The 25,159-nt window shown below is 44.2% G+C and overlaps 1 protein-coding gene across 5 annotated transcripts in view; it reads right to left on the reverse strand.

Moving 5' to 3' along the window:
* PTPRT (protein tyrosine phosphatase receptor type T) overlaps positions 1-23,233 on the reverse strand; it is a 482,418-nt gene extending 459,185 nt beyond the window's left edge. For all 5 annotated transcript variants that reach the window (XM_064730049.1, XM_064730046.1, XM_064730048.1 and 2 more), the window contains exon 1: positions 22,826-23,233. In XM_064730049.1, the coding sequence (XP_064586119.1) occupies positions 22,826-22,895 (70 nt within the window). In that variant the 5' untranslated portion in view covers positions 22,896-23,233. The remainder of the gene's footprint in view (positions 1-22,825) is intronic.
* Positions 23,234-25,159: the final 1,926 nt, after the last annotated feature.

The following is a 25,159-nucleotide window of genomic DNA, read 5'->3' on the forward strand; positions in this document are numbered from 1 at the left end:
TATGAGTATTTGTGTCAATATGGATCAGTCCATGCAATGTGCAACTGATTTTCCATAGTCAACCTTAAGTGTAATCAAACAGTTTAAAGCCTCAATGGTATTTTAACAGATGGAAAGAAATCCAAATGAGTAAAGGCATTTTGATATTTGCTACCACTTAGAGTTTCAAAGCTTTCAGCACACATATGTTTATTCAGAGAGTTGATTGGGATCACGGGTGAGTGATTATTTATTGACATGTGCACAGAGGGATGGAAACAGAATGGGATAATTGGTTCCCTGCCAGAGTAACTGGCAATCCTTATTGACCATTTTTTTATTTTTGGACATCAGCCCAAATATGATGCTGCATGTGCCAGAGAAGCTTTACATTTGGCAAAAGTGGAACTAGAGGAATAACTTCCTACGTGTGATTAACCCTCCTAATTCAGGGCCAAGATACTCCCCAAACCTCACAGTTAGTCAGGGCCTCCATCTGCACATGGTACAGAACAGCTACACACACACACATTATTTTCAGCAATCCAAGCAGAAAAACAAGTTGGCATTTAAGAAAAACAAACCAGCAGCACTCAGATGCCTTTCAGACCTCTGGTATGAAGCAGTAATCACCACCTTTCCCTGACAGCCCACTATTAAAATGAGGGAAGAGCAAATGTTTGCTTTCTCGAGAAGGGCAATATTCCAACAGATGAGGAGCAGAACCACCAAATATTGACAGAGCACTAAGATCCCCAATCAGAGCAGAGCAAGGTCAAGGTCCCTGTCCCTGCTGGGACCTGAGCTGAGCCCCTTCCCCTCCTGGAGGGGAACCCTCTGCCAGCTGAAGTGTGGGTAATAATCCTGTCAGAGGTCTGCAAACAGAGATGCCACACTCACAAAGTGCTGGGGAAGATGAAACAGGAAAGCCTTATACATAGGATTGCCTGGCCAAGAGATTTTGAGAATATGGAAACTATAAGCGAGATTGAAATGAAAGCAAGCTTTGAGATCCCTCAGTTACTGAACAACAGGAAAACAATGGCATGGCCAGCTGAAGGTGATCCCCTTTTGATGGAACAACACCCTCTGCTTGCAGACAGGCCCAAGGGTCAGAGCAGACCCTACAGCTTGGCAGAAGGGGCCCAAAGAGGAGTTTTTAGGGTTTAAAATGTAACACAGTGTGGTAATGTAATGATTCTTATAGGCTGTATGTAAATGCTGTAGGATTTGTATATTGTACTAGATTGGTTAGTGAGAATCAGAATATTAAATACAGAAGAAAATTTATTGTATTGGAACAGGAACTTCACTGTCTTACCCCTTTACGCTCTTACCCCTCTTACTCTCTTATGCTTTCGCTCTCTCCCCCTCTCATCCTCTCTCCCCCTCTCCTCTCTGGGGCCTGCTCTGAGCTGTGTCTGGCAGCTCCCAGCAGGGCCCTGCCCCCAGGCCCTTTGCAATGAACCCCAAGTTCCAGCCCTGGCTGCAGAGATCTCTCGTGTCCGTCTGTCCCGACCATCCTACCCCCCATCACTCCTACAAGAAAGATCACCTAAAACCCTCAGACTCATCTGGTCCAACAAAGCTGGAAGGAGGAGATGGGTCAGCTCCAAGGAGTGCCCAGGAGCTTTCCCATGTGTGGGTTTTGAAGCAGCTCCTTGAGCACAGCTGCTCAGCTGTTAATGCACAAACCTTCACATCAGTTCAAAGAATGCTTTCATGTCTCCTCCATACAGCTGAAGGCACAGGCAAAATTGTGCTGCTTGTATTACATCTGTGAGCAGCATCAATGAAAGTCGGATACATCAGAAACCCAGGTTTCTTCTTCTCAAATCTAGAAATTCATCTCCTCCCCAAGCCTTTCCTTAAGTTTCCTTGCTACACTGGAAATTACCATACCTGGGAAGATTTTGGCCCATATATGCAAACTACAATCTTTCCACAAACTTTTTTTTTAAACACTGTAATTTACCTTTAATTATTAACAGCAGAGAAATCCAAACAAAACAAACCCACAACATTTGCTTATGGGATTGCTAATCAACTTTCCAGCTTTGTTAGAATTAATAGAACTGCCTTCAAGGCCTCCCCTGAAGCCTCTGTCCCCTCTTCTGCATAAGAATAATGGATAAAACAAGTATATAAAGTGGATATAAATACATATTCTTGAACTTTTAGGGCTGCAAAACAAAGACATAAAAATCTGCAACATTTAGAGTCAAATAAAAAAGTGCAGAGCAGACTGTTTTACAGTCTGCAGCAGAATTAGAGGCAGCTACATTATTTTGAGTTTTAAACACTAAAAACTGAGATGGGAGAGGAGGAAAAAAAATTAACCCCAAGACCCAAAATTTCTTCATATGCTTTTTTTGAGGTAAAATATTTGCCGCATGGATTTGTAGGAAAAAGGGGGTTATTCCCAGCTTTGCTAAGAATCACCAGCTTGTGTGGAGAGATTTTGTGCAGATTGGATCCTTTAACTCATAGAAAAACCCCAGGAGAATCATTTGACTCAATGTCTGGTTTGGGAAAGAATTCACAATTTAGCATTTTTCCCCAGTACAAAATACACAGGGGAGGGATGGGACACACATGGGGCAGGGAAACCTGAAAAACATCCTGCCAAAGCTCACCTGGCTCCCAAAGCCAGCAGAGGTTTCACAAAAACACTTGTTTTACAACCCACTTCAGAAATATTTCTACTCCCATTGGTAATTCTGACAATTTTCAGCCTGTGCTTATCCACAGCTCAGCACAGATGTGGGAAGAGATTTGGAGGAAGGTGCCAGGGGGAAAGGAAAAAAAGCAGTCAGCCCTACATGCAAGGCTTTATCTGGATGAGGAAACAGTGCTAAAAGAAAGCAATTTAGAGGCTGACACTAAACTTCCTTACTTTAATACCTCCAAGTTTAAAATCAATGGATTTTAATTGTTCATTCCAAAGTAATGTTTTGTTCTGAACTGAAGCCGAGTTTCCATGCTTTCTGCCAAGGATTGCTCCTCAACAAGTGTTGGAGTATTGATTTTGATTTCACTCATCAATAAAATACTCCATTGCAATTCCTACATCGTGTAATATAAAGCTTTAAGATTTCCCCCAAAAAAGTAAGTAATGCTGCAAGGATACAGTGAAAACTGACACATTTTCTTCCTGTCTTGCTAACACTGCTGGGATAGAGGTAAATGAGTTAGTTTTGCCCCCACTTGCACAGCTGCAGACAGGACTGAGGCTCACCCTCTCTCCTTGTGTGAAATACAAAGCTGTGTTTCGTGTCAGGTACATACAGGCAATGTGTGTATTTGTGACTGTGATATGTGTGGAGACAAACCATGGAACAATTACAAATTTTAATAATAACTTAGGAAAGTAAAGCATGGAAGAAGGCCTTTGAACCTGTCTTTTGTTTGCAATTAACCTTGGTTGATTTAGGAGCATTGGAATTAAAGTGTTAAGGATGTTGCTCTTTGCTTGCAGTTAAGCCTTAAAGAGTTCTGCAATAATAACCTTTTGAAGTATAATTTTAGAATATTGTTTGTATCCTTGAAACTATAGCTTTGGAATATATATAAAGGAAATATGCTTATCTCATGCCTTAACAAAACAGGGAAAAGGAGCTTGAGAAAGGAAGATGAACATCACCACAAGGATTAATACTTTGACCAAGGGAAGCTGGACATCACTGTTATGAGATTTATAGTCCTTGCAGTCAAAAGGTGGACCCACACTGGGGAGCTGGACTCCACCAGATGGGATTAATCTTTCTTCTTTTGGAAACCAGACCCCACCATCTGGGGATACTCCTTTTGGGATACATCCTGAGAAAAACTAAATCACAACAGTGTATAGAATTGTGACTGTATAAAAATTAGGAAATAAAAACTGCTGGTGAGTAAAAATTGGAATAGAAACTGCTGAGAAAGCTGATGAGGACCCCTATAAATACCTGTAAGCCTTAAGTATCAGTGTGCAGGTGGAGGGAAAACTTCCCCCACTGTACCCAGCACTGTATTGCTCATACTTTACCATATTAATTAATAAATTGATTGCTGCTTGAGCATTGGCCTAGTCAAGCTTCTTATTCATAACACTTGGGACCCCTCCAACATGAACCAAAGGCTCTCTGCAGCCACAGGAGCCTGCACAGCCTCAGCAACCAGCTCAGACAGCAAAGCCTCATCCTAAACCATGCTTTCCATCTGCTAAAAACAATTTAGGGATTCCTTCAGACTCAGGCAAGATGAGAACTACACCAGCCATGGATGTGCACAAGTCCAGATAAATGCCCACATTTTCCTCCCCAAGTAGGGGGATTCAGAGCACAGCTCTTCCTTACCCTGTTTAATGCACACATTTAAAATACTCTCCAACCTGCTTCCAGGAATATTTGCAGTGCTTGCACTTCACACACTACCACAGGCAGGCAGGGAAAGATTTCAGAAATCATTAAATTTAACAAGACTGCTCCAAGCAGACAGACAGCAGCACTGACAAACCTGGAATGGGCCCGAGGTGCCAGTGGAGCCACAGGAGCAAAGCCAGGCTAACCAGGGTGGTTTGGGCACACAGCCTTACCCACACACAGCAGAGTCTGCCTCCACTGAGAGCTCTCTCTACTGCAGCCCCATCAATGGAAAAAGAAACAACCCTCTTTCTCCTACAAAGGCTGCTCTGCTATATTAAGATGTGATCAAATGCAAAAATAAGTCTCAAAGAGAGTGCTGGCAGAAAAGGGATTTTGGAGGTGTCAAATATGCAGCACTACACTTGGTGGTACCACTCCCTATAAATGTGAGTTAAACCACAAACAGCCCCAACCCACCCAACGCACCACAGGACACAAAACTGACTTGATTTTTTTATAATTTACAAAATTAAAACACACTTAAGCTTGTTTCCAAGCTAGGTTCAGTCCTAGTGTCCAAACCACAAGACAGCAGGGATATCTACACTTTAATGAGGCCAAGTACTAGAAGCATTTTCAGCTCTCCAAAAGAACCAAATGAATTGTTCAAGAAGCTCTTAAAAAAAACAAACCAACTCAGCTTCTAGCAAAAATAATTATAGACAAGTCAGTGTGACACAAAAAATAAATCTCTCCTCTTGTACATTGTCTCAAAAAAGAATTAGTATGTTTTCCCTTAAATGAAAATATAACAGCTGCTGACACTCTGATTATTAGCTTTCTGTACCAAGTGGACAGCACTGAGACAGTAAATCAAGATGAACATAATACACCAATTTATTCAGCAAAGCCAAATATTTGAGCAAGCACACACTGAAATTTAATCAAGCAAGAATCACCTGGGAAATCCTACCCTGTGCATCAGCTACCTCCAAATAAATCCTAAAATATACATGTATGTGTAAAATGCACACAGAGGAAAATGTGACAGTACAAACAGGTTTTGCATTAGGGTTGATGTGTGTGCAGAGAGGATTAAAACAGACACACAGACACAATTATAACATGGTGTCCTGGTGCAAATCCAGGAGGAGGCAACAATAATGAAGGGTTGGAGCACCTAACATACAAGGAGAGCTGGAAAAGCTCAGCCTCAGGAAGGTTCGTGTGGATTATCCATGTCCATGGGAAAGAGTAAAGGAAATGCCCAGAGCAGCTGTGGCTGCCCCTGGATCCCTGGCAGTGTCCAAGGCCAGGTTGGACGGGGCTTGGAGCAACCTGGGACAGTGGAAGATGTCCCTGCCATGGGCAGGGGGTGCAATGAGGTCTTCAAGGTCCTTTTCAACCCAAACCATTCCATGATTCCATGATCTCTTCCTCCAAGGAAGAGCTGGCACCACTCAGTGTTCCTGAGGTTTTTGGAAGGTGAACAAGAAGTAACTCCACTGATTTTATTGAACACATGTTCATGGATGACAGCCAAGATCTAAACAAACCTTCTTGCGAAGTTATTCTTTGATACTGCTGAGAAATAAGAGCCAACCTGAAAACACACATCCCCATGCCACCTTACATCAGGAGATCCTCAAATAATTCCCCAGTGTTCACTGAGCACCCCCAAACTCCTGAGAGATAGAAAAGAAACAAGGATGCTCCTTACAACAGACTTATGTGAGACATGGAAAAAATTCACTTGCTCAAGGTTATCAAACAAGATGGGGACAGAGTTTGGACCAGGGAAGCTGAGCCTCCAAATCCCTGATCTAAGGATTTGGTATTTTCAGGGTCCCCTATGGCAGGAAGAAATTATCAGGAAGGAAATGATGAATCTGACTCCAAGTTCTTAGGAGGCTGTTATGTTATGCTGTACTAAAACTATACAAAATAATAGAGACAGGATAGACAGAAGGCTTAACAAGATATTAATGAAAACTCATGACTGACTCCTCAGAGTCTGACACAGCTGGCTGTGATTGGTCATTAAGTAAAAACAATTCACATGTTGGATAAACAATCTCCAACTACATTCTAAAGCAACAAAACACAAGAGAAGCAATAAAATAATTATTGGTTTGATTTTCTCTGAGGCTTCTCAGCTTCCCAAGCGTAAAAATCCTAACAAAGAGATTTTTCAAAAAACATTACAGTAACACTAAGCACAGCACCAAATTCCACCTCCTCCCTAATGGAGCATCCCCACTGCAGCAATTCCTGGGAGGATGAAGAGTGCTGTGAAGGGAGCACAGCTCTCACAGACTGCACAATTTCAGTGCAACATTCACTGGGCTGCTTTACCCCAAGGAAAGCTGAAGTTAGCATAAAAAGGCAAGATTTCATTCTCACCTGTGAGATTACCAAATACAAGTGTGGTGAGTCAGAGTACTTTGATTTTCCTGGTAAACCAGGAGCAGACAGAGAGCTGTGATATCCTTTAGTCTGAAAGAATTAATTAACAGTGCAATATCATCAGGGGCTGGGGGAGGGGAACCTTGACTCATGTTCATCTTTAAATACATTTTCTTTAAATCATTTCCTTGTGCAATTACTCATATATTACAGATAATGTTCTTGTACTCGATTTGCCTTGCTGTAAAACAGCAACATAAACATTTTCCTCCTCCCTAATATCTCTGGAATCAAAGTTATCATCTGATGAGAGGTATCCAGGGGAACAGTATTCAATACAACAAATAATTTTTCATTGGTATTTACTTCCTCTTTAAAATATTAAAGTGCAAGGAAGGGAGTAAAAAGAGCTAAGGTCAATTCATACATAAATAACATAAATATTTAGCTTGGAGATGCAATTCCTGCTTCCATTACTTTGTACTCTTTTATTACTGTGTCCTAAGGACACGTACTGCCAGTAAACTGCAGTTTAAGTTCCCAGACTTTTATTTTGTACTGAGTTCCCATAAAAGAGAAATTCCAAGTTCCATCTATTCCTGAACAATTAGCTTAATTCCTGTTCTGACAGACAGGCTAAGAAGTGGCAGCCCTGTCCCCCAGCATGAATTCCATGCCACTGGAATCTCTCTCCATGACAAGGAGAAAACGGAAATTTTGCAAAAAGCAAACTTAACCCCACCGTGCTTCTCACAGATTTTTACAACTTGCCACAAGTTTCTCCCACAATGCTGAATCATGGAATTGTTTAGGCTGGAAAATACATCTAAAACCATTGAGTCATTGAATCATCTCTGTTAACCCAGCACTGACCAAGCCATCTCTAAACCTTGTCCCCAAATGCCACATCCACACACCTTTTTATTTCCCCCATGGATGGTGACTCCACCACTGCTCTGGGCAGCTGTGCCAGTGTTTGACAACCCTTTCTGTGAAGAAATTTTCCTTAATCTCCAGACTAAACCTCCCCTGGCCCAGTCTGAGGCCTTCCCCTCTGCTCCTGTCCCTGTTCCCTGGAGCAGAGCCCAACCTGGGGCTGTCCCCTCCTGTCAGGAGTCGTGCAGAGCCACAAGGGCCCCCCTGAGCCTCCTTTGCTCCAGGCTGAGCCCCTTCCCAGCTCCCTCAGCCACTCCTGATGCTCCATTCCCTTCCCTGGACACTCTCCAGGTCTTTGTCACAAGGCCCCAGACCCAACACCCCAGGATTCAAGGTGGGGCCTCACCAGTGCCCAGCACAGAGGGACAATCCCTGCCCTGGTCCTGCTGGGTTTTTCAGAGGTTTCAAGACCCTTGATGAGCATTGTCTGAACCCCTTGCCAGCTCCCTCAGCCCCTCCTGGTGCTCCATTCCCTTCCCTGGACCTTCTCCAGCCCCTCCAGGTCTTTGTCACAAGGCCCCAGAACCAACTCCAGGATTTGAGGTGGGGTCTCACCAGTGCCCAGCACAGGGGGACAATCCCTGCCCTGGTCCTGCTGGACTTTTTAGAGGTTTCAAGAACCTTGGTGAGCATTGCAGAACTCTCCAGCAGGCAGCAGCCTCTGGTAGGCACATGGGGAAGCACTCATTGCTGGGTGGGATGAGCCCAAGGAGGAGAAAAGCAAAACCCAGCAGCACAGGAAGATCCCCTCCAGCAGGGCTTCCCTCCCTGCACCAGCAGCTTGCCATGAACCACCATTCTCCTGTCTTCCCTTCATGAAAAAAAACATGGGTGAAAGTCAAACTCGAGACCAAAGACTAAGAAAAATCTGCTAAAACATTTTTGTGAAAAATGCATGTATTTTATGATTGGCTTTTCGCAAATATCAAAATGAATATTATATGTGCTATCTTATAAAGTTATGCTGTATTAATTCTCTTAAGTACTGTGTTAAATATAGTTTCAGGTAATAAAAAATGTTAAAATAGAAACGATGCTATGTAGGATACTTTTTTTAAAGAAAGGACTTACAGCAAAATAGCAGCCACAGGACACCTGAATCTTTCAGAGAAAGAGAATTTATTGCTCTCTTATCAGAAGAAATGAACTTCTTCCTACCTCGAAGGTACTGTCAGGATTCAGAGGAAGAGAAGCTGACACTGACCAGACAGAATCCTGTGTTTGAATGGAATTTATTCATCATGTATGAGGTGTATGAATATGCAACAGGCTGTTGCTTTTAAGGGTTAATCCTCTGTTAACGGGGGTCCTTTTTCAGGCTGGTGCTGCCCAAAAAAGGTACCCGGACATCTGTAACTCTTTGTCTCTATTGTCTCTTATTGTCCTAATTCAAATTGTCCAAATTATTATTACTCTAATTGTATTACTATTTTTATAACCATTTTATTACTATTAAACTTTTAAAAATTTTAAAACAAGTGATTGGCGTTTTTCACATTTTTAACCACTGCTATCTTTTACCTTTTTACTTCTCTTAACACAGTTGTCACAGTGGAAAATCTAGATGTTTCCTAAATAACTCCAGTCACCCTGACAGCCTTAGAACAGGAAAGGATCTGCAGATTTACTGGGCACATCCTATGAGCACACAGATAAACACCTGCTGCTGTGCCACTATAAATTCCTAGAATATCATTTAACATGCATGGGCATTGCAGGAACACAGCAGGAATGAACAGCCACTAAATGCCTTGCAAAAGGAGAGAGCAGAGTAAGGAAAATGGGTTGGAAGCCTCAGGGCATAAAGAAAAAGGAAAGTTTGGAAAAAACTCATTATAATTTGTTCTCTTTAACTCTGTGGTAATATCAATGCTGAGAACAATAGCAAAAAAACAGGGTTGAAGCTAATTTTCAGAAGACATTAATTCCCTCAAGTTGACTGATAAATAACAGTGTTTTCTCTCCTCCTTTTTGTCTTTAATGGGATTCAAATGATTCCATTTAATTGCAACAGCACTGATTTCCCCACCCAGCTTTCTATACTCCAGTGAAGCACAGGGTGACCTTAATTGTGTACATGATGCTGATATTGGTTCAAACAAGAAGTATTTGCACCACATAGAAAATACAAATTTAAACAAACCCATGAAGGCTCAAATCCCAATTCATTGCAGTCCAACTGCCTCCTTGCAAGCCTAAACCACAATAAAATTCCTGGCAGCCCTTCATGATCACAGAGGAGCTGCCTGCACAGCTCTAAGGACATGCACTACCAATAAAATACAGCTTAAGTTTCCAGGCTCCCATTTTGTCCTGAATTGTCATAAAAGAAAAATTTCCATTGCCATCTAGTTCTGAGCAATTATCTAAGTCACCATCCTGACACAGACAGAGCCTGAGAAGTGACAGCTCTGCCTTCCTGCATGAATTAGGTGCCAGTGGAATTTAAAACTGTGACAGCAAAAAGCAAATCTATTAATTCCAACACACTTCCCTTAAATTTCTGTGGCTTGTCAAGAGCTTCTTTCACTACATAGAACCACAAATTGTTTAGACTGGAACAGCATTTTACTCTGCCCAAATCCCCAAACTTCTGTTTATATCCCTGCTTTATCAATTCTGCCGTGATATAAAAAAGTTGAGGGTGTTGCAGAATTACAGAGAGCAGCAAACTCCCCTTGTACATCCATGCAGCCAAAAAGAGAAGCCCACAAATTCCTGACCACTCAGGTGATGGGCTTCCCTGCCACAGAGGCACACTAAGAAAAGAGAAATATTAACATCAATAAATAATCAAGCTTTCCCAAGGGTCTTAGCTGCACTAGTGGAAGGTTATCCACAAAACCCTGTGCCAATCCTCTTGCAGGTTTGACTGAAAAAATCACCTGAGCACACACTTCTGCCAAGGGACCTTTAGTTGTTTATGCAAAAGATGGATGGCCCTGACTGGAGGGGCAGCTACTCAATATTTTGTTTTATTCTTACTGTTGGCTCCGTGGGCCCATGCATTATTTACTGCACACTATGCAAACGGAGCTCCACCGAGAGAATTATTAATTTCCTCTCAGGTTTCCCCACAGCTATAGAATTTCTGGACTTTCACCTGCATTCAGACACACTCACCACCCCATCTCAGAGCTCTGTGTTCAACCCTGTCCGTTCAAGCACTCAAAGATTGAGGATTAACCCACATTAACATAATGTGATGTTCCCTGTGAAAAACGCCAATCGCTTGTTTTTAAAATGTTAAATGTTTAATAGTAATAAAATGGTTATAAAATAGTAATATAATTAGAGTAATAAAAATTTGGATAATTTGGATTAGGACAATATGAGACAATAAAAACAAAGAGTTATGGATGGTCTGGGTACCTCTTTCTGGGCAAAATAGGCCCGAAAAAGGACCCACGTTAACAGAGGATTAACCCTTAAAAGCAACAGCCTGTTGCATATTCATACACCTCATACATGATGCCGAAATTCCATTCAAACACAGAATTCTGTCTGGTCAGTGTCAGCTTCTTCCTCTGAATCCTAACGGCGCCTTCAGGGCTGAGCAAGGTGGGAAGAAGTTCATTTCTCCTGATAATGGGGCAATAAATTCTCTTTCTCTGAAAGATTCAGGTGTCCTGTGGCTGATATCTTGTTAAAAACAGTATCTCTTTAAAAATCCTCTCTTAAAAAAATAGCATAGTTTCTATTTTAACATTATGTTATAACCTAAAACCATATTTAACACTACTTAAGAAAATTAATACAGCATAACTTTCCAACATAACACATATAATATTCATTTTAATATTTACAAAAAGCATAAAATATGCATTTTTCACATTCCCCATTGGCAGCTCAGGGATTTTTAGGGTGCTCAGGCTCCTGCATGCACCCCTCACACAGGTGTGATGTGACACCTAAAGCCCTTTTTGGGGCCCCACCTCAGCCCCCCAGGGTAAGAGCTGATGCTCCCCTGCCTCAGCTCTCCAACAATTCACCCACGAGCACTCAGGAATTCTGCTACAGAAATAAAAGCATCACATGCCTAACACTCCTCCTCTCTCTGACTGGTACATTATGTGCTTCTTCAGCACCTACAAATCATAGATTGCACTTCTAATTGGGTTTTGTTTGGGCTGCTTTTCTGTTTGCTTGGGGGTTTAGCTGAGGTGTTTTTGTGGGATTGTTTGTTTGGGGTGTGCTGTGCTGGTTGGGCTTTTTAATCCCACACTCACTATTTGCCCCCAGGTTAGATAAGGTGTAAATGCAGATTTGGGGGTGAGGCGTATTTGGAGGGGCACATGATTCAATCTTGCCTTCACCATGATGCTGTTGATATTTAACAGATAATCAGATTAATTAAGAAACAGCAGAGGAGCATTAGTATGTGTTATCACTTATGCTAAATACAGCACCATCACACTTTTTTTTCTCCTCACTCTACCTCCTCTTCTGTTCCCTCTTCAACAGCATTATAATAAAGTCAGAAGTTTTAGAGGAAAAAAAGCCTTCAGTGGATTGTTCAATTTTTTGTCCTGTCTAAATTAAAGTGACTCAGACAGAGTTCCCACCATTTCCTCTGGGACACAATTCCACAGCTTCATGGATCTGCAGTAAGATTTTCATAATGCCCAAAGTAATTATTTGCTTGTTTTTATTTCATTCTATTCCTTTCACTGTACATTAAATATTTCTCCCTTATTCCTCTTCCTTCCCTCTGAGGTACTCTCCCCTTCACAGCTCCATTCTCAGATAGAGATGCAGAAATTAAATGGATTTAGATACTGTAAATCTCTCTTCAAAAGAGGAGAAATTGCTGTCACTTGTGTGTACTCTCAATATGTTAATTTGTCACTCCTGGAAATAAGAGGATGCTCAGGGGGAATATTCCAGGCAGAAAAAACATCCTGATATATACTTTTTAAAATACAAACACAGCAGGTGGCACATTCTGCCCTTAGTGCACTTGCTGCTTTTCAAACCCACATTCAGTTTGATGCAAATATGCCACCAATTGCCAGTCAGCCCTCTCAAAAATCTCAGCATTAATCACCCCCAGATTCCTCTCCTCCACTCAAAAATCACTTTGTATACACCTTCACTCTGCATTTACATTGTAATACTACTCAGGATTTCTGTTAAATTTCTGTTTGAGACACTCAACGCTGACTTTTTTTTTTAAGAACTGAAAATTTGAAAGTTTACCATCACCAAGCAAAAACTTGCAAAGGAACTACTTCTAAATGTTCTCAATAGAAATTGCATCAGAAGTCTGAATGTGATGAGTGATCCTTTTGTCATCCCCTATGAGGAAGAACTCTGTGGGTAATCCAGAGTGGATAATCCAAATACTCTCCTGTATTTTCTGCAGCAATTCTAGCATGAATTACACTTGGCAAGCAGCATGATACAACTTTGGGGTTTATTTGTTGTTAATGCTGCTGCTGTTTCGTGTTTTAAACATCTGCAAGTCACCCTGAAGTCAGTGACCGGACAGAAGGAAATTTAATATTTCTTTCACTGAAACACTCATTTACTGGGCATTCTGTTAGCAGTAGCAGCTTGTCAGCATGGAAGAAAAACCTCTTTAAAAATACAAACAAAACAAAAATAAAACAAAAAAACCACACACCATCAAAAAACCTACACCAAATAATCATACCAAAACCCAGGAGTGATTCAGTATAGACAACTGCCAAGTGACCTTCAGAAATCACCAAGAAACATTCCAAAACATTACTTCCCAGCCATTATCAGAATACTAATACTGGTAATATTCAGTAATAATACTTTTGTATTATTACTAGAAAATCAAAGTGCAAGGGTAAAGCAGATGTCCAGTGCAGCTGTACTCTGTATGTTAATTTTTTTCACAATAAATATGCACAGAAATCTTAATAAACACATTATAGAACATGGAAATCTTTGGCAGATAGAAAAGCTTTATTATGAAAAATGCAAAGTTGAGTGTTTACTTTAAAAGGGTTATTTTTGCTTGGTAGGTTCATTTAAGGACAATTAATTATACTTTCTTATTTTTGCAGGCTCTGGCCTTGGCAGTCTCCAGGGTTATCCCTGTGCCAACAGAGACACTGTGTTTATTTCCAAGCTTTCCACTTCTCTGATCATTCCTACCACGTGCTGATAGCTGTTAGTACATACACCATCTCCCATGTTTTAATCATAAAAATATTTACTGTTTGCGTAGGAAACCCTATCGCCAACAGAAAATTTATTCAGGAAGCTGGGGAAATGTTTTGACCAACATTTGCATAGCAAAAATCTCTTTTAAAATCAGATTTTTTTGTCCTTTTTTTTGAAACCTATTATTTTTTACTAGATCACACGGATTCATCCTCCCTGATGGAATATTTGAAACTCAAGAACTGAGGGGAAGTGCCTGGTTTAGAGCAGCTTTTTTCAACAAAATAATTCTTCAGGTTGTATTTACAGGAAACTCCAAGTGGGTCTAGATTTAATTTATACAAACAAATTCCCAATTCCCACAGGGAAATAGTGGGTGCAGCGCAGCATCCCTGGTAAGGACCAAATGCAGTTTGTGCCATGGAACCAGGGGGATGCTGGCAGCCCTCCAGGCCTGCTCTCTGTACCTGCCTTGCCAGGCAGGAGAGCAGCAGAGGCCCCAGGGCACCTTCCAGAGAGGGAATGAGTCAGTGCTGGCACAGCAGCCACACCACAGGAGCTTCCAGCCACCCATCTGAAAGTCAAATCCATCAGCTGATTGTGCCCTGTGCAGCCAATGCAGCACAAAAAATCTGTCTCGAGTGCAAGGCTCAAAACCAGATCTCGAAGGGAAGGGGCAAAGATGAGTGACTGGTTTTATTCAGGTGGGTGATAGCTCCTGGATGTTTAATTAGGGTTGGCTGCTGCACAAATTGAGGCACATCTGGGCTGTCTGGCACAGGCTCTGACCCAAGCCCAGAGAGGCACTGAGGTACCCAAAAAATCCTGATCTATTCTAAATGTAGGGCCACTGATAAAGGAAGGAATGATGAGGAGGACTTCATCTTATCAGAAGGCTCATTTATTCCTTTATGATACTATATTATATTAAAGAATACAGAAAGGATACTGACTGAATGCTAAAAAGATAATAATGAAAACTGGTGACTCTCTCCAGAGTCCTGACACAGCTTGGCCCTGATTGGCCAAAGAGTGAAAACAACTCCCAGCAGAATGCAATGGAACAATCACCTGTGGGTAAACAATCTCCAAACACATTGCACATGTGAGCACAACACAGGAGAAGCAAATGAGAGAAGAATTGTTTTCCTTTTCTCTGAGGCTTCTCAGCTTCCCAGGAGAAAAACCCTGGGTAAAGCAATCACGTTCAGGGAATGTGAATGCCACACTTATCAGCCACTGTGGGACAGCCAGAGTGTAAATATAACAGGCTTTTCCTCTCACAGGCTTATTCCTTCCCATTTCTGAAATCAAGTGTGCAACTGTAGTGTGAGCACACGAGCAGAACTATGAGATACCAGCTGAGCTAGAGGAGCAACAGGGAGAACTGCTGCTGGCATGGTTAAGGCTCTTAGAATATTAGCAACTGGCAAATATAACAGATAAATAGATGCTTTTCTAAGCAAACCTAGAATGGGCTGCTGGTAAATTGAAAATATTCCCATCAGTTTGGGTTGTGAAGGGAGATGCTCAGTCACTGAAAGGAAAGACAAGAGCTAGGTGCTGTATCCCATATTTCAGGCTAAGGAGTAAAATTTGCAGCCATGAGCTATCTCACAGTGACTCTGGTGGACATTTAGCTTAAAGAAAGAGAGATTCTATCAGTGCCAGCCACCCTCCCAGCCTGAGAGCATCCAGCAGCCCACTTCAGAGCTTTATTTTATGTCTGCTTCCTCACTGTTTCTGTTCTAGCAAAGTCCCCTTTCCTATTTCTCTTCCTACTGCTATAAATTTACCATATTCTCCTTCCCATCACACTCTCCATCACTAACCCCACCAAACACCAGGATCCTGTCAGCTGCCACCCTTCTTGCTTGACTGTGGCACTGCTCACATTTCTGCTGCTGTTTCTGTTTCTCCCTTATACAACTGCAAAGAAAACATTCTTCAGGGTATCAAAAAACCTCAGTAATTTGTGCCTCTAAAGCATTTAGCAGTTGGATCTTCAAGGGTTCCAAAGGTACCACACAACAAAGCCATCCCTTCAGGTTTAATAAGCAATTAGGAAGGGGAAAGGAGTTTCTATTAAAGAGGCTCATTAGGAGAGGAGTTGGTACCATTGCAAAAGTGGCAATTGCCTCTTTGGGATGAGAAGGTAACAATGAGAAGGTCACAAGCACTTCTGCCCAGCCACCTGACAATCACACCCAAGCCAAAGAGCAGAGAAAGCCCAGAACAGACTTTTTAGAGATATTCACCTCTTTTAAACAGGTGGGTGTGAATGGAAAACACCAGAAATAGCTCATTATTGTTTATCTTGGTGCTTTTCTTAAGAACAAATTAGTAAAAAATTCTTGGTACCAGCCAATAACCAGAGTTACACAAACAGCCTCTTGCCTCAGCGGGTTGGGTTTTTTTTTTAATCTACCTCTCAGCCACACATCTCTGTAGAAACATCAAAACCACAAAATATTTCCCTGAGAATGACTGACTGTGGTAGAAATACACTGCACTTTACACTTTCAGCAGCAACTGTTCCCATTAGAGCACTGAATCCCCACCTAGGAATGCAGAATGAGATTTGGGCTGCCCCCACCTAAGTGGGTACATGTTGACAGCAAATCCCTTTTCTGGAGGAACGAACCATCAAGCTCAGCAGCTTCCCATCCTGCTGACAGAAGTGCTCTTCTGCTTATCCAGCAAATGCTGCTGCACTTCCAGTAAACATTTCTAAAGGAAGAAAGGCCCATTATAGAGCAGTCAGATTGCTTTAATTCCCTTCTTCCTCCCCTGCTTTGTGCCCTACTTCTACTAGTTGGTCACAATCACACACTGCTTTTCACTCCTACAAATCATCATTATCTTCTCAAATAAACAAAACCACGTGGCACCATTACCATCCCCGACTCCACACTTTGCCATTAAAAAAAAAAGACCCTGAAAGCTCACTTCAAAGTTGGTATATTTAGCTATTTAGGATTCTTTTCTCCCCTCTGCTATTGAAGGCTGATCTTTGAGTCAGTACTAAGGGGAGGAAGATTCACACGTGTTCAGATTAAGGCAGCAGCAACAAGTTCAGCAGTGCTGGAGTCAAAAGCATAATATTCCAATAAAATATCCCCAGCACAGCCTGAAGCCCTACTTCTGCTCACACAGGTAATGATACTTTCCTCAAATTCAAAAGAGGGAAGGATTGATTTTCAACCACAAAAAAAAAAATGGATAAACTCTGGCTGAAGTAGTTATACTCTTGATTTTGTTGTTCTTTACAGCATTGCAGAGGAGAAGAGTGGAGCAGCCCTCCTTCACTCCACAGCTGAATTCACAGCCAGGAGCTGCTTCCCAGTGATTCAACACAGTCACTACCAGGAACGAAGCTGAGATTGACAAGGATATATGTGGAAAAAAAAGTGATAAACTCTGTTTCCTCTGTAAAGCCAGATCTGAAGCCGTTTCAGCTAAGCAAACATGAGATATGGGACACTTTGAGCACTTCCAGCACAAAGGGAGCAGCATGGCTGAACAAAGAGCTTTGCGTAAGCGGAGGTTGCTCAGGCTGCAGCACTGATCTGTGCCCACACAACATCATCAGCTGTCAAACCCCACAGCCTTCCTAAGAGATGAACTCAAAAATATCAAGGAACAAGAGCCAGGTCCCATCCTCCCAAAATTCATAAGCAGCTCAATCATTCTTCAAGTACATGAGCAGCACGGCTTCAAACAGCAGCACAATTCACCAAGTCGGTTTGAATTCCCAAGGCTGCAGTCCCAGGGGGATCCAGCTGGAGAAAAGGAATCAAGCAACTGGCCTTGGATTGATTTACAAGCACTACTTAAAAGAAAACAAGATAACCAGAGGAGACCAAGCACTAAGTAGGTTCTTTCTTCCTGGGGTTTCTTGTCCTGTTTTACCAGGACTTCCTAGAATTACATCATCTTTAACTGGGGCATTAAACAACACCTTAACAGCCTTCCTTCTCCAGAGATCCTTGTTTTCTTTAGCTGAAATTTCTTTCTTATCAGCATTTTCCTCTGGAATGTGCAATGTCCTGCCATCCAGTTTACAAAGCATTTGACATCTCTGAACTGCAGTGATAGATGGGATGTATTTATTGGATATTAAAAAACAAGCAGGACTGATTAAGTGATGCATAGTCTGATTAAGACAGTAATTCTCTCCTTTACCATGAAGATGTATGATCTTTAGAGCTCACAATAATGAACCCTTTTTTGCTATGTAATGACAAGTGCACAGAAAAATAGGACCAGGCTGTGAGAAGTCCTTACTGATGCCATCAACAACATCCACCAGCTTTGTGTGCCTGCTCTTTTTCTCTGGTTCTGCCTGGAATGGCATTCAAAGTAAGGGGCAGCACCAGGCCAGGAAGGTGGCAGGGTAAGAGGCAGGTAAAGATGTCTCAAAAAAAAAAAGCAGAGACCACCTAAATGAAGGTACATCCAGCACAAACAGGGGAGAGCACCAGCTAAAGAAAAATATGAAAACTAGGAACAGTGAGTGGTATAAAAAAAGTGACTCCAGGCCAAATCCATTGGCTTCAATGAGCCAAGTAATGCTGCTCCATAAAACGTTCCAGAAATACCACAAGAGCCATATACCACCTTCTTATCAAGAATATGAGCACAGAGCCAAGGAATGGCAACCCACGAGCCCTTCCCCAGGGGAGTGGAGCCCTCTGCTACTGAGGCAAGGGGAGACACAGAAGGTTTCCTGCTTCACAGATGGAGACCTGGACTACAACTTGTTCACAGCAGCAGGTGACCCCTGCATGCTGCTGCTATTTCAAATTCATGTAAGGAAAGTCTCATCTATGGATGTTCCTACGAGCATTTTTTTTGGAAACTCAGTTACATTTTTAATCTGTGCCTTACAAGACAGCGAGGAAACAGACTGCAGCAGTTTCCATAAAAATTGAAGGGATGTCTCTCTAGAAAGACAGAGGGCTTTATATAGCAATGCACACACACACACACACACACCCTGCTGCTCGTCACCCAAACACCGTAAGGGTTTCTGGGGATGTCAACCAGGCTGCAGGATTTCTGTGCGAAAGCAGAAGTATTACCACTCTCATCACTGAGCAAACCCATATATTCAATCAGATTTTGGTAGGTTGATTTCAGACAACATCTGCTATTTTTATTCTTTTGCTTAATTAGGGCCACGTTAAATCAGTCTCAAATTTGCCTGTTGCCAAAATATTTAAGTTCCAATGCACACCTCTCCATTGTATATTCAGTGCTTCCCATTCAGGCAAAGAACAATACCTGCCAATACACATTCGTGCACCTCACTTATAAAATCACAATGAAAATTACCAGAGGCATAAAGCAACTATTATGATAAATAATGAGCTTTAAAAAACCCACACCATACACATAGAGAGAATCAGAGACACTGATCCTTCTGTGCTGAACGTTATTCAAGAGGATTGTCAGCGCAATGCTGAACAGATCAATTTATTTCTCTTTCTTCTCTCCACTTAACTGGATTTCATGTACAAAAGTAATTGTTCCTATAAGAAACAACCCTTGTCCGTGGCTTTCGAGGTTCAAAGCCTCAGACCTACATCTTTACTACTATTCGGGTTTCCATGGCAACAGATGATGGTGCCTTCTGAAAAAAAAATATACTTTAATATTCTACAGTAAGTGCCCCAAATCATTCCCGTAATATTAATGAAAACTGGAGCACGTGGGCCTGCACGCAGAGCATAACAGACTTTAAAAGTACAATTAAACAAGAGAAGCAGAGCTTAGGGACTTGGATGGTTAAAAAGGGCTCTGCATTTGTAAAAGAGAAGGATTATCCCTCAGAGATTCACAGACGCCTTTATACACACAGTGACCTTTCGTTGCCGCTGTCGAAAGAGGCAGTTTCACAACATCACCTTCTTAGGATTAATTGTTTATGTATTAGAAAACAAATCGAGCCAGCCGGGGATAAAAATAAAGTGGAATTGTGGCGCTAACAGCTCCCCAGAGGGAGAGAAAAGTGATTATTGAGTTAAATGGCTGCATTGTTAACAACTGCCACACAGAGCAGCTCGCTCAGAAAGGCCCGTTTTTCACCGCCAATTTACCGACAGCAAAACCTCAGCAAATGAACTCCTACTAAATCAAGGCTTCCCCCGAAAAATTTCCTCGCAGTTTGCTCCCTTTTCATCTTCTCTCCCGGCTGGACGAGCCCTGTGTAATGAACTCTCAGCTGCCGCAAGTTCGCGATGTGGCAGCGGCCCTTGGGAGCGTTCGAGCTCTGCCATCAAAGCAAGGAGCAGGACAGGGGGAAAATTAAATTAAGCGCTGCCATCAGAAGAAAAACAAGTGTTAAATAATCTGGTGTTCAGGTCAACAGCCCCCATGTAAACCCTCTGTCCTACTTTCTCCACCGGATGCTTTTTCACAGCTGCAAATGACTTTAATCTCTCTATTTATGCCCCTGTTGCGTTAAAAATCCTCACAAAACAGACAATAGCAAAGTGTGCGGCAACTGCAGGAATACCCCACATGTTCTGGTGGGAGAAAAACCGCACACGGACTTCCAGGAGAACTTCTCCGTAAGTAATGCTGCTCCAAAATCCTGAAAGAACTGGGTACTGCTATCATTAACTGGGGCTGCTTCTGTATCTGGCACGGAAAAGTAAAGCATTTAAATTAGCAGCTGACCCTAAAGCTGACAAAAAGTTTAGAACCTCGAAAAGCATATGTTGAGTTACAAATAAATACAGAGACTGCAGGGAAGGGGAAGTAATTGCTGGGGGAAAGAGTTATAAATAGAGTGATGGAGAAATTACATAAAGAAATGAGTGGTAGCCAGCTCCCTCAGGATGAAACGAGGTATGCCAGGGAGAAGCCAGGAGCATTCTGCTGTCTCTTTGTAGTATTCCTAATTTTACGTGTGGAATAACACAAAGCAGCAGCAGCTGTGCAAATCGGGTAAGAACTGACTACATTTCCTCTTGACTTGTGCCTTTCCTATTTCCTAGTCCAGCGATCACTTAAGAAAAATAAGTTTTAAAAAAACAATAACAACCAACAACTTGCACAGCGATTTTTCAGGATGTTTAACAAAAGGTTGCTGTATAAACGCAGTAGTCTTTGAAAAATAATCGGAGACGGGAGATATTTGCATCCTAAAAGTTATGGAGAGAGCACCACCTGATGGAAGACGTGGAAAGACACCGATGACATTAACTGGAGCCACTCCAAACTTCACGGAATTTTCAGGGACAAAGTGAACCTGCAAAATTTTGCTTTTTACAATTCAAAAAAAAATTTTAAAATCAGCTGCAGGGACACAGTCCAGACCGGTACACTTCACAGCAGATATTTATTTTAAGAGTAGAAAGCTTTCTCCTCATTTCAGTCCCACAAGCAGCTCAGAAACAGTTATTGAAATCAGTGCCTCTTACTTTGGATGGCAGGATGCACACTCAAATAGGAGGGAGAAGAGGATACTAATGATTTTTTTAAAACCCTCACAGTTACTATTTCCACTGAACTGATAATTAAAATATTTCATGGCTTTCCTAAAAATAATTGAAATATGTTAAATCTTCATGCGTTTAGCTCATATTACATTATCTCCCTCAAACACAAAGTGTCTTCTGCCCCCTTAAAACTTTGCTATTTTCCCAGAACACTCTTCTTTCCAAGCATCTGGCTAAATGATTCATCAAAAGCCCGGGATCTAATCACAATTGATATGACAAGTGTCAAGAACACGAAAAACAGTTGGAAGGGAGAGAAAAGAAGGGAGGGGGGAAATAAATAGCTCCGCATATTGCTTACTCAAGGAAGCAGTTATTTAACTAGGTTAGCTCTCGCAGCCTCTCTAATAAATCTGTGCTTTGTGCAGTTGCCTAGCAATGTAAACACGATCCCGGTGGTGTCAAAGGCAGCCGGGTTGGTGACAGCACCTCCAGCCAGCCCCGTCCCTGAGCCCAGGGGTTCGGGGGAAGGTGGGCACGGAGCTCAGCATCCCCGACACGCCACTGCTGCTGCTTTAAAACGGCGAGACACAGCCACCCGAGCTGCTGCTTCGAGTCACAAAAACCTTCTTGTGTTTGAGATGAACTCAACTTAGTTTTGTGCCTCCAGCACGCCCAAGTCAATGAGATGTATCCCTATTTAGTTAAGCAACATAACACAGGGAAATTTTAGTCGTCTTAAACATGCAGATAGTTTTAAAATACTTTTTTTTTCCCCTAAGTCAAGAGAGAAGAAAGCTATAACTGCTTATCTTTTAGCATAAGCACAAATTGCAGTGAGAAAATGAATGTATTGCAAGATCCAGGATAAAAACAAGAGCCGTGTAGCTTTGGATTACCTATAAAATAGCACAGGAGGAGAAAGCCAGCTCTATAAGCACCTGTCATCTTCAAGTCATTCAAACTATGCCTAAAGGAACTCGTAGGAGTGGGAAAATAGCCGGCTACTATTACTGTACACATGCCAGGGAGCAAAGTACTCCTAAACATCAGCGACAGACAAAGTGACAATTGGGAAGGAGCCCCCCGAGAAAGTTCTCGGAGCTGTGACATGCAAGCGCTCCAACAGCTGCCACTAAACTTCCCAGGGCAAGCCCAGACCCCTTCCCCTGGCCGGAGGGGAAAGGCAGCGGCTCCACATCCCGCAGGAGCCAACTCCTGCCTGGGGCTCGCAAACCACCAAAAACCGCCTCGCGTGTCGCGAATCCCACAATAAAGGCGATGCTGCCATAAAGGCGATGCTGTCACCTCTTGCCACACGCAACTTTGGCAGGAGCGAGCCCTCCCCAGCCCCAGCCCCGGCGGGGCAGAGCCCCTCGCATCCCATCCCCGGCGCCTCCCGGGTACCGGCGGGCACCGAGGCTGCTCGCTGCCGCTGGCCAGCGCCTTCCGAGGCGCCTCCATCCCCGGGATGGCACCGGGAGCTCCCCGCGAGGCCGCGGGGCTGGAGGCGCGGAGTTCGGGCTGCCGGGAGAGCCACCCGAGGGATGCAGGAGCGGGGGCATCACTCACCTGGGAAAACCTGTCCGTCCGCCCTGGGTAAGAGCTGCAGGAAAAAGACGATCGCGGCCACGCCGGTCATCCTTCCCCGGAGTTCACCTGCCCTCCGCGCTGCCGCGGAGCCGCTGCGTGCCCGCCGCTATCCCCTGCATTGGTGGCCGAGCGCGGCGGCGGCCCCGGCAGCCGGAGCCGCGGTGTGCTCGGAGCGGCGGGGGGCGGCCGGGAGGTGCCCCCCGAGCCCAGCCCAGCGCCGGCCGCGCCCCGCTGCCCCCCCAGGGAGCCGCTCGCTGCCGAGCGGAGCGCGGCTTTGGGGGTGCTCGGTGCTTTATTCAAGGCCGGGTGATCGCTCGCACAGCGCCCCGCGGTAGCGGCTGGAGCGCAGCATCGCGCGGCGCAGGCAGGTTTGCTGCCACTGCCCTGGCAGCGAGGGGCTGGCGTTAAACGGAGGGCTGGGATTGGGGGTGGGATTGGGGCCGGCAGCGGCGCGGGGATGGGATGGGATGGAGGGAGCGACCCTCTGCTGGAGCCAAGGAGGAGATAGGCACCCCCCACCACCCCCCGAGCCCTGCTGTTTGGTGGGGCGGCTACTACGAGCAGCTCACGAGCACCTACAGCTGAAAATAGTCATTTCCATCCTTATTCACTTTACTTTCGGGAGTTCACTGCTGAACAGCGAGGCACAGCGCGCCCTGGGCACTCCCTCCTAGGGCTCAGGCACAGGGCAGGGAGACAATTCCGGGCGCAATTCTAAGAATCGCTGTCCACAGGTAACTTCTTGACCCAAAATGATAAGGGAGAAAGTGGGGAGGGGGGGGGGGGAGGGGGTGGAACACCTAAGGCCTTGAATAGGACTGATCAGTCTGGATCAGTCACCTGGGCTGGATTCGCACAGGAAAAGGAGAGGAGTGAGCACCCGGACACAGCACCTGTGCGGCCAGCCCTGGGCAGTGACTGCAGCGGGGATGGCAGCGGGGCGGGCGGGCGGGCACTGCCGGCGGCAGCCGAGCCCCGCTCCCTCCCCGCTGCTCCCCTGCCCCTGGTTCCCGCCCGGCCCCGCTCCCTTCCCCGCTGTTCCTCGGCTCGGCCCCGCTCCCTTCCCGCCGCTCCCCTACCCCTGGTTCCCGCTCGGCCCCGCTCCCTTCCCCGCTGTTGCCGCTCGGCCCCGCTGTGGTTCCGGCGCTGCCGGGCCCGAAGGGGGCGGTGTTGGACCGGCGGCGGCTGCGGCGCTCGCGGGGCTGCCCCGGGCACGGGCAGCGCTCCCCCTCCCAAGCACCGCTCTGTGTTTGAAACAAGCGCCTGGCGATTCGTTTTAAATACTACGAGAGCGCCGGAGACTTGGAATTACGGGAGGAGTATCGGTGATATTTTTGCCCGACGTCCGGGAGGAGTGATGCATCTGACTTCATTGATATCAGAAGGCTAATTAATTACTTTATTATACTATATTATTCTATATTATATTACACTATAATACATTACACCTAAACTGAATCTGCAAAGCACCCAACTCAACTGCCCAGAACCTTGTGACTGCCTGCTGACCCACAGTCTGCACACGTTTGGCCCTGACAGGCGAAGGAAACAAAACACCATCACTGTGGGTAAACAATCCCCACCTTGCATTCTGCTGTGGCACAACACAGGAGCAGCAAATGAGATAAGGATTGTTTTGATCATTCTTTTCTCTGCCTCTCTCAGGTCCAGAGAATGTGAATCCCACAGAGTATGGCAGTTTGTTAGGGGCTGTGATGTCCTCAGGACTCAGCCTGGTGGGATAATCAGAAATTTCTTCACTGAAAGAGTGGTCAAGCACTGGAAGAGGTTGGCTTGGGGAGATTACAAAGGCAGGTGGGATGTGGCACTTGGGGCATGGGTTGGTGGTGGGCTTGGCACTGCTGCGTTAATGATCTTAAAGGTCTTTTCCAACCTGAACTATGCTATGGCTCTGGAGTAACCACTGAAGAATTGCACATTGCAGTCCTTCACTGCAAGAGCACCACCCTGGGAACCAACAGAGACAGCATCAGCTTGCTATACAGCAAATACTCCCCCTCAGCTGTTCACAGCCTGAGCCAGAAATGAGCTTGAGAGGTCCCTGTATCTCAACAGAGAAAGGTTTGTGTTGGAAGGGCCTTACAGACCCTCCAGTGCCACCCCTGCCATGGGCAGGGACACCTTCCACTGTCCCAGGCTGCTCCAAGCCTGGCCTCAGACACTTCCAGGGATCGGGGCAGCCACAGCTTCCCTGGGAACCAAATCCTATGCCAGCCCTAAAACCCCTCCAGTCAGTGATGTGTGACCCTCTCTTTAGGTGTCAGCATCACTTCAGGAATTAAGGCACACCTC

The sequence above is a fragment of the Zonotrichia leucophrys genome, chromosome 20 (genome assembly GCF_028769735.1).
Source record: "Zonotrichia leucophrys gambelii isolate GWCS_2022_RI chromosome 20, RI_Zleu_2.0, whole genome shotgun sequence".
Classification (NCBI taxonomy): domain Eukaryota; kingdom Metazoa; phylum Chordata; class Aves; order Passeriformes; family Passerellidae; genus Zonotrichia; species Zonotrichia leucophrys.